Raw genomic sequence first — 17,618 nt, forward strand, 5'->3', positions numbered from 1 at the left:
CTGACTTAAAGCGAACATGACTAAGCAGGAGGAGTTTGGATATTAATGAAGTCCACATTTACAACCTTGTTCATTCTCTTTGCATCACAAACGAAGGAGATTAGACAGAAACAGGGCATGCAGTACAGAGGCTGCTCTTGTGATAAAGTTTGAGTGAGATTATTTTCATGACATATTCAAAAAATAATTATCTGAGCATCAGAAGTAGAAGATATTGATTTTTTCTTGCTTTCTAAAGTACCCTGTGAATTATAACCTTTAAATTGGGAAAAAAATATTTTTAATTTTTCCCAATTGAAAAACGTGAGTTTTTTTTTTTATAGATGAGTTAAACAAGGATGTATGCCACTTGTTAATACAACTTTCAATATTCCTCTTCTTCTGCCCCATCCCCACAAATACTTCAACAACTGAGAGGTAAAGAAAGATACTGGAATCAGGCAGGCAAGGAGCAGCACTTCGCTTGGGGTAAATTGATAAATTTATTTTAATTTAATTTTTATTTTTAAAATATTACCCTTCTGAATTTCAATATGGCAAAATTCAGAATGGAGCTGTTTCATGGGGACATTTAAACTACCTTCATCCCCAAATGCTTATTGAAATCCAGTGTGACAAATAGATTTTTTCCCGCATTATAATTCTGGCTTTGTTCAATTACTAGGAAATTTACCCCTAAGAATTACCAGGAAATTTACCCCTTCCTCAGATATGAATATGATATTAATACATTATCATTTTTTCATCCATATTAAATCTTTCTTTCATAGACATTTGATTTTCTTTTCCTATAAGGCTTTCGGTGAGTAGTTAGTCTGGATGTCTGTGTTTTATGCAAGTGTTTTAATCCAATCTGTGTTTTAAACCAGTGTCCATTAGATTAAATTTATTTTCTATTTGGTTAGCTTTCATCCTACAATAAAACCAGCACGTAAACAAGTATTAATGTCAAAGTCCAGTTTGGTACTTTTTATAATCTGATCACTGATTAACATTGGTTAGCTGCTTTTGTTAGAGTAAGATCAGTGAAGACGGAGCATAACTTTTTTGCTATCATTCTTACATAGCTCCTTAGCAAACACGTATATCATTTGTGTTACTTTGCACTTACTGTGGCATAGCTCCAGATTTTGATTTGAAAACTGAATTTTCACTCTCAGAATCGGTTGAGCTGGCACCTAGAAAAGAAAGCATATTCAAAGCCTTTAATAACTCTTCTCTGACCTATACTATGCTTAACTTCAAAAAACAAATATGCTATTGCTTTGGAATTATAAAGCATTACTGTGAATAGACTTGTAGTATACAGCATAAATAAAATAATTTCAACTCAGAGTTGAGATTTTTTTTCCTGAGAAATACCTTAGCTTTTCTTAACGCAATATGTCCTCAGAACTATGAACTTTATGCAGTATAGGAACCAAAACCGTGTAGGTACACATTATCAGATTATTTATTTCTTTGGCTATTGTCTTTCCTGGGTTTTTAGCTGTATTAATACAAATTAGGCTAAAGTTGTAGGTGCCTAGATAAACATTTAAAAAATCTATTTTCTTTACAAAAAGAAGAATTAGTGTGGCATGTTCATTTTTGATTGCTCTAACTTTAGGAAATATAATTAGAATGAATTTGCTACAACTGAATTAATAATTTTAAGAAGCATATTTTTCAAAACAAGGGAGCCTGTGAATAAAGAACTCCAGTATACCAGGAGTGGCTTGTAGAGAGTGGCCATGTCTATGTGAGACGCTCACTGTGCAGTAGCCCAATACTACTGCGCAGTAGTGTAGCGTGGCAAAAACTATGATGTGATGCTACTGCGCAGTAGTAGTAGGCTACTGTGCAGTAGCATCACATAAAAGTGTTCAGCGGTGTTACTGTGCAGTAACTTGGGTTACTGATCAATCATTTAGTACATGTTTATATAAGTACTTTAGAAAAAACAAGTGCTAAATGACTGCACAGTAACAAATGCACAGTCAGTGTCTCATGTAGACGCAACCAGTGAGTGTTAAAATAAGAGTGGAGAGAAAAAGATGTTAAACGGATAAGATACACAGGGTAGTTGAGTATGAACAAGGATTTTTTCAGACAGCATTAAATCTGAGTATCCTAAACAATATTATAAAAAAATACAGTTTTCAAAAAGTGTTTCAGAAGTCAACTTATTTTAAGATTCCCTATGTATCAGTAGATTATGGAATTATAAATTGATCATAATGCCTAGTTATGTCACCTTATTTCTGAACCTGTCATTCATTTCCCAGTTCATTAAGTAAGGTGCTCCACTAATAAGCAACAACAGATTTGTAATGACAATTGACAATGATATCATATGTCAATATCCAGATACTTGCTCATACTTGCTACAAAGTGGCAGACAGATTTATCCTTGTGTCTACTGCTGAACAGGAGTGGATTATACATTTACAGCTAAACTTTAACCTTAACTACAACTGTGGATAGCATAATATTTGCATGATAAACTGGCCACATTCTTCAGAGTTATACAAGCTCACTCAGGGCAGATGGTGGGGGGCAAAGTGATATACTAACCACTGTACAACAGTGGGGTAGAGGGGAAGGGAAGTCTTACCTACCTGGGCTCTCTGCAAACCAAAGGCAGCTGCTACTGCTATTGCTACTGCTACTGTAGCCAACACTGGCTTCCCTGTGCAGAGAGCCCAGGCAGCAGCAGCAGACACATAGCAACCATACGGACAGATTCCCTGGGAGCCGTCCCTGGATCCCCATTTGCTCTCCCCCTCCCCAGATATGCTACTAGGGTCAGGGCTGCACCTGCTGGGAAAAAAAAAAATCCCTGGAAGTTGGGGAGCACCAATCCACTCACCCCCCTCTCCCTGCCCCCCCCCCCCCTCCCCCCCCGGGGGGGGGTTCCGATGCATAGGCAGAGGCAGCACAGGGCTGCACTACTGTGTACAAACTCCTGGTGTGGAGGGGGGATTGTGGCACTCACTCACAGTCAGTGCCTGGGGCTACTGCCCTGCTTGTCCCACCCTAGTTACACTATTGCCATTCTTACCCACAGTTCAGAGGTAGGACTGAATTATACCTATTTCCAAACTGCAAACTGATACTGCAGAGCCTTTGAGAACGACATACTGTAATTCCCATTTACTTCCCATTTCTCATCTTCATGAATGACATACATAATGCTGCAAACATAGCAACTAGGGATTTTGTTCTTCTTTTAAACTTAACTTTGAAAGGAACTGAATCACTTTTCAAATTTTGATCCGTAGTTCTGGTAAGTTTTTTATTTGTCATTTACCATACTCAAAATTAAAACCAGCATGTTCATTGTGAGCAAATATTTTAACACTAGCGAACTGCCCGTCAAGAATGACGGGAGAGGGAGTGGGGGGGAGGGAGCTTGCTAACCCTAACCCCCACCCCTCTGCCACTGCCTCCCAGGAGCAGTGGGGGAAGTTTGCCCCGCCATGCCCTGCATCAGCACCCTGTGCCACGGCTGTCTCCAAGGAACAGGGACAGCGGCGGGGGGGGGGGGGGGGGGGGAGGATGTGGGGGGGGGGGGGGGAGGTACATTGGTTGTTTCAGTAACCAATCAGAGTGCTCCAAGAGCGTTATGGACAGAGGGACAGACGGACTAAGCCCTTTATTATATTAGAATAATCTGTACAGATGGAAAAATCTTGAACTTGCTAAAATCTTTTTTTCACATCATTGTCTTTGACTTTATTAACAGCACCTAGTACTTCATTGGAAAAATATTCAACTTAGAGGGTGCGTCTACACATGCATTAAAGCGCTTTTCCTAATACGCATTAAATTTAGTGCCTCCAGTGTGAGGTAGTATGCATTAAGCTGCCTTAATGCGCAGTAATAAATGTACATGGTTAAGTAATACTTAATGCACAGTAGCCTATTTTACTGCTTATTGGATGCATCTATATGTGCAATTAATGTGACTGAATAAACTCCAGTGCACTATAAACCAGAGTAAACTAATCCCAGTGTCATTATCTACATGTGCATTTATGCATAGTAATTTACTCTGTAGTAATTTACAGCTAGTACCTGTGTCTGACAAGACTACAATGGTAGTGTAAATTAGTTTATACTAGCCCAGTTGCTGCACATGTGTGGACAGTGATGCTTTACTCTGCAGTTAATTAGTCTACTGTGCAGTAATGTACATATGTAGACATGCCCATTCTGTACCTGAAAGGGAAAGCATTAACATAAATATAAGCAATAAATTGCTAGCAAAGCACATACAGACTATTTTCTTTTTAAAAAAACATTGATTTAAGCAGGGGTCAGCAAAATACAGTCCATGGAGCCACTGGATCTGGCTCTCAGAACTGAAGGGCTTTGCCTTTGCCCACACCCATGCCACAGCTGGGAAGGGAGGAGCTGTGCTGGGGCCAGGCAGCTGTATCAACACCACTGCTATTTTTCCCTGCCCTCCCAGCTCTGCTCTAACATGGTACCACATCCAAATAGTTACAAGGCAACTTTCACAAGCTTTGCAAAAATCCCATTAAGTTAACAAAATTCTGCATGGTGATAAGAATCCTGTACTCAGATCTCAGGACATAATCAATACAGATCTAACAGCAGCATTGACTATGAATTTATGGAGAAGATAAAGGATTTTCCTTTGTATTTAAGTGCCCAAAAGAGCACTGAAACTACAAGACATACACAATAATAAATGTTATTTGGGAATACATACTGAATATACATTTCAGCTACAATTTACTAGTGGAAACTAGATTTTCTGTTGGACCTGTTAGAGCTACCTGTTCAAGTATATTAGTGTGCTGATATCCAAACAGATTTGTTATATTTATTTGTTTTTATATATTCAGCAGACACTTGAAACTGCCAAAGGAGCAAATTTCTCCACAAATGGCTATGAAAAAGTTGTTTAATTCAAGGAAAAAAATATCATTTAATTAACATAATAACTGCTTACATTAGGCTACTGTTAAAACAGCCTTTGAATGATTTGCTATAGTCAATATATTAAAAATTGTAGTTTGTGAATCTGGTACATGACCTCTGGGCGATTTTAAATTCAAACAAAAATGAGAACACTGGCATTTGATTCCAGTCCTGATCATATTTTAATCTTCCATAAAGCCTTTACAAGAATAAATATCAGAATCTGGCCTAATTTATAACAAAGTAATTAGCGACTATATAAATTATCATGTTTGCTTGATGTTGAATATTAAGTCCTTAATTTCACAAACTACTACTCTTTGTTGTCTTCACACTCATCCAAACTACTCCTCTGTTGTCTTCATACTCATCATATCTATCACTAACACACTCATTCCTTCTTCACTGACAGTTGTTATTTCTTTTCTTTCTAGGTGATAAATCACTTCAATTGTTTATATTTTAAACTACACTGAGAGAATGGGCAGGGCTGAAAGAGGAAACATTTTTTGCTGGAAAGTGGTAACAGCTGCCATCACCTGTGGAAAGAAGAGGCTGAAGACTCTGGGCCTGAGGATTAGATGTCAGAGGTCCATGCATTCCTTATTTTTCTTTACCAATTTTCTTTTAACAAAATCAATAGGCTTCTGCTCATCCTTGAAATACCTGAATTAATGGAACATGACATTCAAAAGCTATTGTGATACAAAGAGAGTTGAGTGGGTGTCAAAAATCCTGAAGTATCAAACTAATGCAGCATAATTCAAAATCAGTTTCATTTTTATGTATTTATATTTTCTGTATGTTGTGTGTATTTATTTCATCCTTATCTCTTCCCCTTCCTTTTTTACCTTCAATGAATACTTCAGCTGACGTACTATCAGAGCCAATGGAATTTGAGGCCAGACAAGTGTAACGTCCAGTATCGTCCTCAAAGGCTTCTGCTATGATGAGTGAATGAAGGCCTCCACTTTCAGAACGGATCTGAATATCAGGAGTATTCTGGAGTTCTTTTCCTTCACAGAACCATCTGCATAAAACCAAAAAACATTAAATGGATTCATATCTATCACTAACAAAAAAGCATGGAATTTTGCTGCAAAATCAAAACACATTAAAAAAAAAACATGGTACAGTACATGTTTACACATTTTATGAGACTTGTTTGTATATAAGCTGTTTGACCAACAAGCAGCATGACACCCAAGAATGATCATTAAATGTATGTACCTATGACAAACTGTTAATAATTTTCTATATTTCTCTTCTGGTACCATTAGCATTTCATATAGTTTGTATATAGTAACCTGTATTAACAACTTTTAATCTTCTACTTCTATGTCTCAGGCAGCATATGGAGCAAGTACTACAGGTCCTCTCTCTAGAACATTTGATTTTTGTTTTCAATTTTGCCATCAACAAGGCAAATAGTGTTATTCTTCCCATGTGACTAATGTCTAAGGGTATATAAGCCTGCCTCAGATCAGTGACTGCTTGAAACCTTACCAACTACATTTTTATATAATTTCTATTAAGATTTTTACTAGCAAGAGCACACGGCTCTGGGAGTTCCAATTCTGACATGAAGGGTGCATTTCATTCTTACTGGGCACACCTACACAAGATGCTGACTGCACAGTAGCTGAATAATACTGCGCAGTAGCATGCCACAGCATGGACAATCCTAATATGCTACTGCGCAGTATTATTAGGCTACTGCATAGTAACTCCGGTTACTGCACATTTATTTAGTACTTGTATAAGTAGTACTTGTATAAGTACTAAATAAATGTGCAGTAACTTGTATAAGTACTAAATAAATATGCAGTAACCACTATGCAAAAGCATCTCATGTAGATGCACCCGATGTTAACACTGTCTTTTCCTAAACCAGCCAAAAGTCTGGTGTGCCACACTCCAAGCTGAATTGTATACTGATACCACTGCTTGCTCTCTCCCCCAGACTAATTATTTTTCCTTATATAAACAACTATATGAATTAAGTGAAATCCTGATTTCCTTTTAATTAAGAGACAAAAATGCAGGGGATTTGCCACTTTAGACTAACACAAGGTTCAAATACCTTTGACAATACTGTCCTGTTAGTCCTTAACCACTTCTTAGGGATATTTTACAATTCTAATCTTCCACTAAATGCCTCATTCTTAAACTTGTTTTGCTCAGCTGGCATATTGTCCTGAATACAAAAACACGACAAACCACATCTGTTGCTTTTCAAAACATGTGACACAGGCTTAGAACACTGACCATTCCTATTTAAAAAGGGTACATGATGCTTTGTAGTAACAGATGTCAAATCAGGAATCTCTACAAACATACTAATTGGTTCCTATCTCATTCTAACCAAATTGATAGAATAACTTTAAGTTTCCCTTTAATCTACAATTAGTGAAAGTGGAAAACTGAAAATGCCTCTAAAATATGGAATCTGTATGAAAAAACATGTATTTGTACTTTAAACTCTAAAGTAAGAATGGTCATTTTGCTGTTCAAGTCCAACAGATTTACACATGAAGCAACACCCATGACTTCTAATAAGAACTGTGCATACAAGTCTCCCAGGCAGCTGAAGAATAGGCCCAAAGTTCCTCAAGGCTAGGATAATGGAACTAAAGCCCTATACCATTCAAATTTATAATTAAAGAACAACAAGGTCCTTTTGTGTATCCTATTGTGCCCAGAGGTCTACATACAAAGTATCACTTCTGCAAGGAACTAATAAACTTCCTTTTGTTTACTCAATAGCCCCATTTGACCTACTTTTACAACTATTGGGCTTGAAGACAAATTCATTCTTTCAGCCCAGCTGCCAATATTAATATTTTTGTTCCCCCTCAGTCTCTCCCCTAATCTATGTGAGGAACATGGAATATTACTTCTACCAATTAGCCTTCCAGAACCACAGACTTTGTGGTTATAAACAGATGTTGCATTTGTCCCAGAAGAAACCATTTTCTCCTGGGACAAAGTGTGATCTTTCAGACATTCCTGTCTATTGTCCCGGGATAAACCCTAAAAAGGTTCATAGGATAAGAGGTGTTAACAGCTTGTCCTAGGATATCCCCAATTGTGTCTGAACATCTTTCCCGGAATTGAATCTCCAGCAGAAAAGCAGCAGTGCATTTAGTCACTCACTAAACCATGACTGGAAGGGCAATGTATGTAGATGTCAATCCCTGGACTTTTCTGTTTCAGGACAACTATAGGCACTACTTGTCTCAGGATAAACGTAATGTCTGTTCCTAGTCTGTGTGGCCCTTTCTGTAGGCTATGAATTTGGGCATGTGCATGAAGAAGATGCTGCCCTAAAATATCTGAATTGACAAGTGTAACAAAGATCCTATACGATAGGAAACAGGAAACCTAACTAGCCACTCATCCCCCATGCTTTTCTTCTTTACAGAAACAGCCTTTAAGGGAAAACCCAGCCTAATTCCATTAATGGATTTGTTTTATTTAGTCTACAGAAGAGATGACTAAGGGGAGACATAATAGTCTCCATGACATATTGATATAAAGGCAAATGGTGATCATTCTTTATGGCCACTGGGGAAAGAAATCAACTTAAAAGCAAAAAAGACCAGTTGAAAATTAGGAAAAACCTACTAATTGTTAGGATGGTGAAACAACTGAACAAGTTACATAGGGAAGTTATGAAACCTTGTTCACTTGAAGGTTTATGAACAGGTTAGACAAAGAACTGTTGGGAATGGTCTAAGTATACTTGATCATGTTTCAATGAATGATTTGAATTAAATCATCTCTTGAACTTGCTTTCAGCCCTACATTTTTAGGACTCTAATTGCTTTCTTATATTGGGTCCTGTTTTAGACTTATAAAAGTCCTTATTGCCTCCCAAGCACCTTCTGCCCTAAATATTTATGTTACTATGTTTTCTATGGTTATTGAAATTAATAAAAATATGTTGCTAATACAATTTGTACCTGTTAGATTTATCAGATGATGTTTAACTAAACACTACTTTTTCCCTTAGGAGGATCAGTTTTATTTTCTTCGCTGGATGTATGGAATATGTATGTGGCTAACACCCAGTAAAGGCTACTGTGAGTAAAATCCTTATGTATCTTGTGACCTTTTGTTAAAATTGTGAATCACTGCACATACGTTAATCAAAGACTCGGTATTGGAAAGAAGTTCACAAACCTCAAACTGATACATGAGATGCTGTCTCTCTTCAGTAGATAATGTTATAAGAGGAAAACATATTAAATAAGCAATTAACTACAAAATTACCTCAACCACACTTAATGGAATGTATGATAGACAGGATACAGGCCTGATTTTTTACTGCATTTGTAACTGTATTAAGAATAGCTCATTTCCCCATTTCTGATTTCTGTAACCTGGATCATTTATATATTTTTTGAAATAGATTTAGTTGAATTTGCTGTGCATGTTTATTTCATTGCATCTTTCTTTGTTTGTCTAGGTTTTATGGCAGGAAGTTCAGGGCATTTAGTGTGAATTCCCCAGGGAAGAGGTGAAGGTTAGGTCTCTTGAGTTGAATGCCTGACTGAAATATTTATTTTCCTTGCAATGAACTTGCTAGTTGCCAGTTGAGCTCACATGAAACAGCCCTAGCGTAATGGATCCATTAGTTCTCCAAAAGTATGGAAAAGGTGTTTTGCAGCTTATAAAACTGGATGAAGTGTTAATACATGCCAACACTCAGGGATGGAATTTAAGTTTATGCTTTTATATTGGACAGGCTATTCTAGGAGCAGTAAGTACTATCAATAGATCTGGTAACACTGGGCACCTATTCATGCAACGGAGCTCTGCTCCAATGCACATTAGAACATGTTGGAACAGACTCGATTAATCGAGTCTGCTGGAGTGTACTCATTAGCAGGGTCCCGCAGCCTCTGCATCACGCATGTTCACTGGCCCCGAATTTCAAAATGGCAATAGGGACGCTTTAACTAAAGCTCATTGAATTAGCTTTAGTTAAAGCACACACTCTCAGAGCCACTCTAATTAAAGTACCACCCCTCCCCCTCCACCCCAGGGAGCACCTGTATAGACGCCCATAGGAGCTTTACTGTCCCAAATTCTATTTGGCCTGGAGAGGTTAAAATGGAAGGAGCTTCTGTTCAAGTGACCCTAATGACTGCCAAGAGAAGGAAACGAGCCCTTGTGCTATCATTTTTTTTGTGTGTGTGAAGGACCATGGGAATGAGCTTCATACGACTACCACATGGTTTATGGCTCTATGAGATTAGTGAGGTCATGGTCCAACAGAAAAGGCCAGCTACATGAAACTTTCAGGAAAATTCCTCTCCAAGTTTTTTCTAGCTGCTAGAGGTCGGCATTGACTCCTGTACAGTCTATTCCATGCTGTCTCCTCCCATGGGGGAGGGGGATTATGACCCAGGTGTGGATGGAAAGGCAATGGCAATATTGTACCTGGGGGAGCTATTTACCAGAAGAGTAGCATGGAGGTAGTGGCTCCCTGAGGAGATGTTCTGAGTGCCACAGGATTTCTCTATGGGTACAAAATATAACTGTGTTCAGTACTTCACAGATTCCAAGCACTGTATAAACATTAACTAATCAGCCTTTATTTCAGCCCTTTGTTGTGGGTTTATATAATCTCAAATATTAAGACAAAAAATAAATGGAAGCAGAAAATCAAAATAGTTTGCTTTAAGACAACATAATGAATAAGTGCAGTTCTGTGATCAGAACACAGAAATTCAGCCCCTGCACAGCCACTCCATCCATGGCCTGATTTTTCACCCCAGTTCACCCCGTCCATATTCTTGCATCACCCACCACAGCCCATCTGTAGCACACAAGCTGAGACTCAATTCTCTACAAAGATTCATGGGTTCTTGCTCCTTCCGCAGAACTGCAAATATTCTATTTGTATCAATAAGAACTTGGCACAAAAACAAAAAAAATGAACCATGCTGAGAACTTTCCCACTTCTGTTTCTTCTCTATATTTTGTTTTCCTAGACTTTTACCTATTTTTCTCTCTTTTTAGTGCATCTCTTTATAACTTCCATCACAGTTTTCTTTCTTTGCAACATTTCTACACACCTGGTTTTCACTTCCCAGTGTATGATAAATTAGCAGCAATGAATATTTAATACTGATAATAAAACATCAGCACTGGACTTCAAAGTTGAGGTTAATTTCCTGCAACAGTTTTAGATCTTGAGCAATATTCTTCACTACTTAGTTTAAACAGTTGTGTAAAATTGCTTTGAATTAGTGAGTAGATTCTTGATTACAGAGATGTTTCTTTTCAGTAGGTGTTTTAACTGATCCCTGACTGCAGTTTTCATTTTAGTTCATTAACCTTCCTGAAGCTCTGCAATAAAACATGCTTGTGTGTCTGTGCGTATGTGTGTGGATACATATGCGCACACACACACATTACACACATAACATATATGTGTTTTTATGCACACATGACAGTAAACCACAGTTGGGCATGAAACTGATCAGGTATCTAAAAACTAAAAAAAGAATGGAAAGACTAAGTTGAAAAACGTTTAGGACACTTCATATGGCATGACAGTTATAATTGTTGTCCACACTTTGTTGCTGCAATGTGAGCCTATCCCATCTTAATATGCTAGAATCTAGATATATCCAGCATATCACTATACAATTAAAGTGCTGGCATAAAAGAAAAGAATGAGGGATACTAGCTGTGATGTTTTTTTTGTATATCCCAACATGAACTAGTCATTTATACCATTTGTCTCTTTTCCTCACTCTCATTTTCCTCATGCTTCTAATAGTCCTTCATGTATGGAAATACATGTAAGAGTGTGTGTCTGGAATTTTAACAACCATGAACAAAATATAAATAGTGCACTGACTGACTGAATACCAAAGTCTTAAGAAAGAGTTCAAGGTTCTCTCTAATGCGTAATCCTGCTGTAACCTCTGTTTAGTGAAAGTCACTGAGGAATAAAGACAGTTTCCTTTCCACACACTCTTAAAAGTGAATTTAAAATGGCAGCTAAAGTGAAATTTAAAGACATAGCCTGAGGGAAAAATTAGAGTAGGGTACACTGACCACTATAAAATATAGACAGAGAAAGAGATAAATTGTTAATTAAAAAGTAATTTTATGCTTAGTGAAGTATGGCCAAAAATATTTTTTTTAATTAAATACTTTAGTGTTGCTTTAGTTGTAGAGTCAGTGTTTCCATTATACTGTAAAACCCCTCATTTTTTGTCATTTCTCCATAAAAATTAACCAGTCTGACCCTTCTAGACTGTAAAACATTTCCACTTCAGAAATTTTGGTTTATGATTTTAAGAAAATCAATTTCACTCCGTCAAAATTAGAGAGCATTATAATAAAGAGGTTCATTTATTTCAAGTTCTTCTCATGTGCCTGTGTAAATTATTTTTACTTAATTTTGTTAGTGATTTCATTTTATATTTGCAATCCACAATTGTATATGTTATGAAATAGCTAAAAAAACCAAAACAAAACCCTATATATTTTATTTAAATACCCAGTTGGATGTGTCCAAAAATGAATTCATGTCAAATTAGTCCAAACAGTGCATTCCCAGACATCAGAATACTACGTAATGTGTATCATTCATATAGCACTGATTTTTCAGGTAACATAACAATACCTTAAACTCTCACTGACCTCAGTGGGAGTTTCACAGTCAGTGGAATAACTGCAGGATTAGGTTCTAAGGGGCAATGCTGTCTCCCTAATAAGAGCATGTAAGGCTGCACTTACTGCTATGGGAAGAGGATTCCCTGAAATTTCCTTCCCTGAAATCAAACTTTAAGTATGTTATTTGGCAGGAGGATGAAAGAAGACAGGGGTGGGAGGAAATAAAAAATGTTGCAGTAGTTGATCTGGTTTCCCCAAGTAGAAGAGGTCTGGTGGGCCTTGACCTCTAAAAACACCTCTACAAAGGAATGCCAAAGATAGTCTTTGCTGTCATATTTCTGTTTATAGGGAAGATTCTTTCCTTCAAACCCTTGGCACAGGCCCTCCAAATCTTTTAGTGTTAGCTGTATTTGTGTGAAAAAGACATGATTCATAATAACTATAGTGTATTTGAACTATGGACTGACTAGTCATAAAAGTTGATATGACATTAAATGTTTTGTGAAGATAGATTATTAACTGTTAATTGAGTCTAAGGTTTCGATTGTCCCAGACAAAATTCTCAGTTATAGGCGAGACACTTCTCTTACCTCTCATAATTTTGTCTGGTCGCTGCAGACATGTCACAGCCTTATCCTCTCCACTACATACCTTGTGATAGCCAAGTATGATAGAAAAACAGCACAGGAAAACCTGAGCACTGATAGCAAAAAAATCTATCTGTCCTGAAAATATCACAAGATTAGGTAAAAATAAGATACTTAATGTACCTCAATTTAAAAGATTTTTTTAAGATACCTAATTTTTTTATTCATGTTTTATTTCCAGGCCCTTTTTCCCCTCAGAAACCTTGATATAGAAGGGTCATTAAAATAAAATAAAAAAGTAGAGACTCACAGGAGACAAGTTCATAAGGAAAAAACACAAAAGACATCTCTGAATATCAGCTGTACCACCAAATTCTTACATGAACTCACCATTCAAATGCCCACTTCCTCTTAGTTAAGTGTCTTTCTACTCTAGTTGAACTTTTTGTGTTATATAAAATAGCTTTTTTTAGATATAGGGACACAGTCAAAGCACTTAAATTCACAAAAAACATCTCAAGCTATTGCTTATTTATGCCAGTTAAGGATCTCTCTCATGATACTAACAATAAAAGGACACCAATATATTTGGTCTAGGACAAAATACCTTTAAAGTGTCTTAATGAAACTCTAAAAGAAGTAATTGATATGCTTTTGTTCGAACAAATGTATTTCTCTGCAATCTTAATCCTAGAGCATTGGTGGAAGAAGAGTAGAGAGTAATGAAAAACAAAACTGGAACTATGTACTTTTTTAACTCAGCAAAACTTCAGTTTGTATTCGCTAAAAACTGTTCTGAAGAAATCATCAGTAACAAGAGAGTTAAATAAGCAAGGCTGTTCCATTTTGGTAAAATTTCATATGTAAACAGGATCCCAAGAAATGATGAATTGTATGCCAGATGGCTTGTAGGTTTGTCTGCATGCCTATAAAATACAAACCTAGAAAATGTGTATGTATGATCTCACTCAGTAATGGAGTTTCTATGAATTCAAAGGCAAAAGTGAGGAGATTGGTTTCACTTTTCCAACCGTAACAAGTTAAATGCCTTACCATATGTTAATATAGAAAAATAAATGAATGCTAGATCATTCATTACAGAAAGAGGGGAATATTCCATAAAGAAAAATGGCACTGATTAAATATGAATTATTTGTATTTTTAGTCAAGGCTATCTATAAATATTTATGCCATGCTGGGACAGATCATCTTGTCCAAGGGCTCAAGGTAACTCCTGCTGTGCAATCAGGCCATGCAAAACATAATTTTTTTTAGGTGATCTTGACTGTATATGTTGCTTTTCAAGATCTTTAGAATTATTATAAAAATATATATTCACCTACTTAAGAACTTTAACAGGAGGGCCATTTAGACTTTAACAATGAAAAGTATCTAGTGATTTTTCCCTTTGGTGAATCTATTTCCAGGTCTCATAGGAGCATTTATAACATGAGAAGGCTAAAGATAAGAACAGAGAGGTGACTCTTGTTGAAGCTGATCTTTTCACAGTACAGTGGCAAATGTTTTAGGTATCATACTTTAGGTAATCCAGTGTTAACAGTCATCATGCAGAACAGGAGGCAGCTGTGCAGTTGTTATTCATTTGGTAACAATAGGAGGCAGATCATCTTTTTCTCACTGGCAGGGAAAAAGGCCCGATTTCCTACCTCCTAATCCCCTTTCAAGCGGGGAAAATGGAGTGTTGTGGATAACTAGCCTTTTATGTCTGAGGACTAGAGGTTAAATTCTGCCTTACATTGCAAGTACTGACTGATTTTGTCCTTATTTGTCTCCATCATAAATCCACTGCACAGCTTACTACAACAGATCCCAATTGACACAGTCTGCTGAAAAGGTTAAGGACTGAAGAGTCGTAGCTGTGAATTAAAGAATATATTTTGGCAAAGCAACATGGGGAACCTTGTACAATGTCTTCTGTTCTATACCTGGATCAAGCCTGTGGCATATATCTTTCATTTGCATGAACAGTAATTTAATTGCAAATCACAAATATGTCTGGGCTAAATACTTCAAATAAGTAGTATTTCCAAATATTAGTTGACATAAAAACAAGGCTCACCTTGCCAGTATTTGTGAGCCATTTTACTCAAGTAATCATGTGAAATTTTCTTCATGTAAATGTTCTCAGAGGGTGCCTCTACACAAGACACTTCACTGTGGAGCTAATTAATCAGCTCCATAGCAAAGTGTCATGATCTACACATTTGGTGCTATTAGGCTGCGGTAAACTAATTAAGTCCACTATAGTACTGGCTGACACAAGTGCTATCCTACAGCAGAGTAGTTACAAGAGGTGAAATGCACATATAGACAGTGATGGGGCTGGCTGAGACACGACGGTGCTACAGTGTGGGTGCTGCCTGCTGGCTAGCCTCGTACCCTAGCACCCTCACGCCCCAGCTAGCCCCTCTGCAGCACATTGAGCTGAGTCAAAGCAACCCTAGGCTGGTGGACTAACTCCAGTACCCCACGTCAGCCAGGGCTATTCTGCCCCAGCTCAATGTGCTGTGGTCCCAGGTGCCTGTGCAAACACTGTACCTGGGAGCAATAAACTCTGGCACAAACTGCACTGGAGTTTATTGCTATGTGCTAATTGTATGTTGTAGATGCACCCAGAAAGTTTCAAATTCTCATGCAAATATGTATACATGTATGGATATGTTTTCTCTGAGTATTAGTGTTTTATGTGGGCACCTACAGGGCCCTTGGCAGATGTGAGCTATCGTCAACCAAGGGAATAAAACCATGCAATTTAGTTACCACTTACGCAATAAACTGGAGTAAACTAATTTACTCCACAGCAGAATAGTATTTGTAAATATAGGCAAGCAGTGTTTCACCTATAACTTGTAAATACAGGTACTGTTATGTTGGGAAGTAAAAAAGTCCACAGAAGCACATGTGTAGACTCTGCCCTGGCTGGCTGGAGCATGAGGGTGCTTCAGTGCAGGGGCTGCCTGCCAGGTAGCCCTACACTGAAGCACCCTTGTACCCCAGCCAGCCCCTCTGCAGCATGTTGAACTGAGGGGAGCAGCCCCGGGCTGGCAAGCTGACCCCCCCAGGCCGGGGCTGCTCCAACCTAGCTCAACATGCTGCTCTCCCAGGTGCACGTTCAAACCGCAATAAACTCCGGAGATTATTGCTTCACATTAATTGCAGATATAGATGCGCCTTGTAAATTGCAATTTGAATTGCGTAAGTGGTAACTAAATTGCATCGTTTTATTCCCTTGGTTGATGATAGCTCACATCTGCCAAGGGCCCTGTAGGTGCCCACATAAAGCACTAATGCTCAGAGAAAACATATCCAGCATGTTGAGCTAGGTTGGAGCAGCCCCGGCCTGGAGGGGTCAGCCTGCCAGCCCAGGGCTGCTCCCCTCAGTTCAACATGCTGCAGAGGGGCTGGCTGGGGCACAAGGGTGCTTCAGTATAGGGCTACCTGGCAGGCAGCCCCTGCACTGAAGCACCCTCATGCCCCAGCCAGTAAGGGCAGAGTCTACACATGTGCTTCTGCAGACTTTTTTACTTCCCAGCATAACAGTACCTGTATTTACAAGTTATAGGTGAAACACTGCTTGCCTATATTTACAAATACTATTCTGCTGTGAAGTAAATTAGTTTACTCCAGTTTAACAGGACGCACTGAAAGGAGCCTCCTGCGTCATCTAGTCCAGGCACCTAGGGCACTTTTACATGTGGTCTGGGGATTAGGGGGGGAAGAGGGGTGGGAATGGAGCTTTTATTAGAGCAGCTCTGAGAGCAGCTCTAATTTAAGCACCTGGAGCATCTCGTGCATCAGCATCCTCGCACGTCAAAATGGTGGCAGGGACACTTGAACTTAAGCTTGTTTAACGAGCTTTAGTTCAAGTGCCCCCGCTGCCATTTTGAAGTGAGGGCATACTGATACATGAGACACGGGAGGCTGTTGGAGCATGTTAATTACCATAATCCAGCAGAATTGATTGATTGAGTCTGCTCCAATGTGCTGTAATTACAGTGCATCAGAACAACCTCCACACTTGTGTATAGGCACCCCTAGGTCTCAGACAACCAATTGTCAAAAGTGTCTGCTCAGTAGACTTCTACTCTGACTCCTCTTGCATAACATAAATTTCAGGAAATTTATTAGGAGGCAATCTATAGTTACTTACTTAAAACAAACACTTTATCACAGACAAACCTAAGGAACTAAATGACTGAATTTGTGTGCATCACTTCTGAATAGGAGGCTAACCTCAGGTAAAAATTCAGTCCTGCCCACAGATTTATATAAATAGATATATGGGTATATAAATAGGTGTATTTATATCTTTCTTTGTAAGACAGAGATTCTGAAAACTATGTAACTGTATGATTACTGGATAAAATCTATCACAGCGTTAGAGCTAGCTAAGAGCAATGTGCTAATGTAATCTGTAAATGCTTTTAAATTCCTGCT

General features: G+C 38.1%; 1 protein-coding gene across 6 annotated transcripts in view; it reads right to left on the minus strand.

Annotated features, from left to right (window-relative positions):
• The window catches only part of PALLD (palladin, cytoskeletal associated protein), a 355,143-nt gene that overhangs the window by 204,016 nt on the left and 133,509 nt on the right, over window positions 1–17,618 (minus strand). For 5 of the 6 annotated variants that reach the window (XM_025207131.1, XM_025207130.1, XM_025207129.1 and 2 more), the window contains exons 3-4: window positions 5,784–5,962; window positions 1,112–1,178 (exon numbers count right to left, since the gene is read on the minus strand). In XM_025207131.1, the coding sequence (XP_025062916.1) occupies window positions 1,112–1,178; window positions 5,784–5,962 (246 nt within the window). Of the gene's footprint in view, window positions 1–1,111; window positions 1,179–5,471; window positions 5,599–5,783; window positions 5,963–17,618 lie in introns of those variants that run through there. The other variant, XM_025207134.1, reaches the window with a different exon arrangement.

This window comes from Alligator sinensis, unplaced genomic scaffold (genome assembly GCF_000455745.1).
Source record: "Alligator sinensis unplaced genomic scaffold, ASM45574v1 scaffold512_2, whole genome shotgun sequence".
Taxonomy (NCBI): Eukaryota; Metazoa; Chordata; order Crocodylia; family Alligatoridae; genus Alligator; species Alligator sinensis.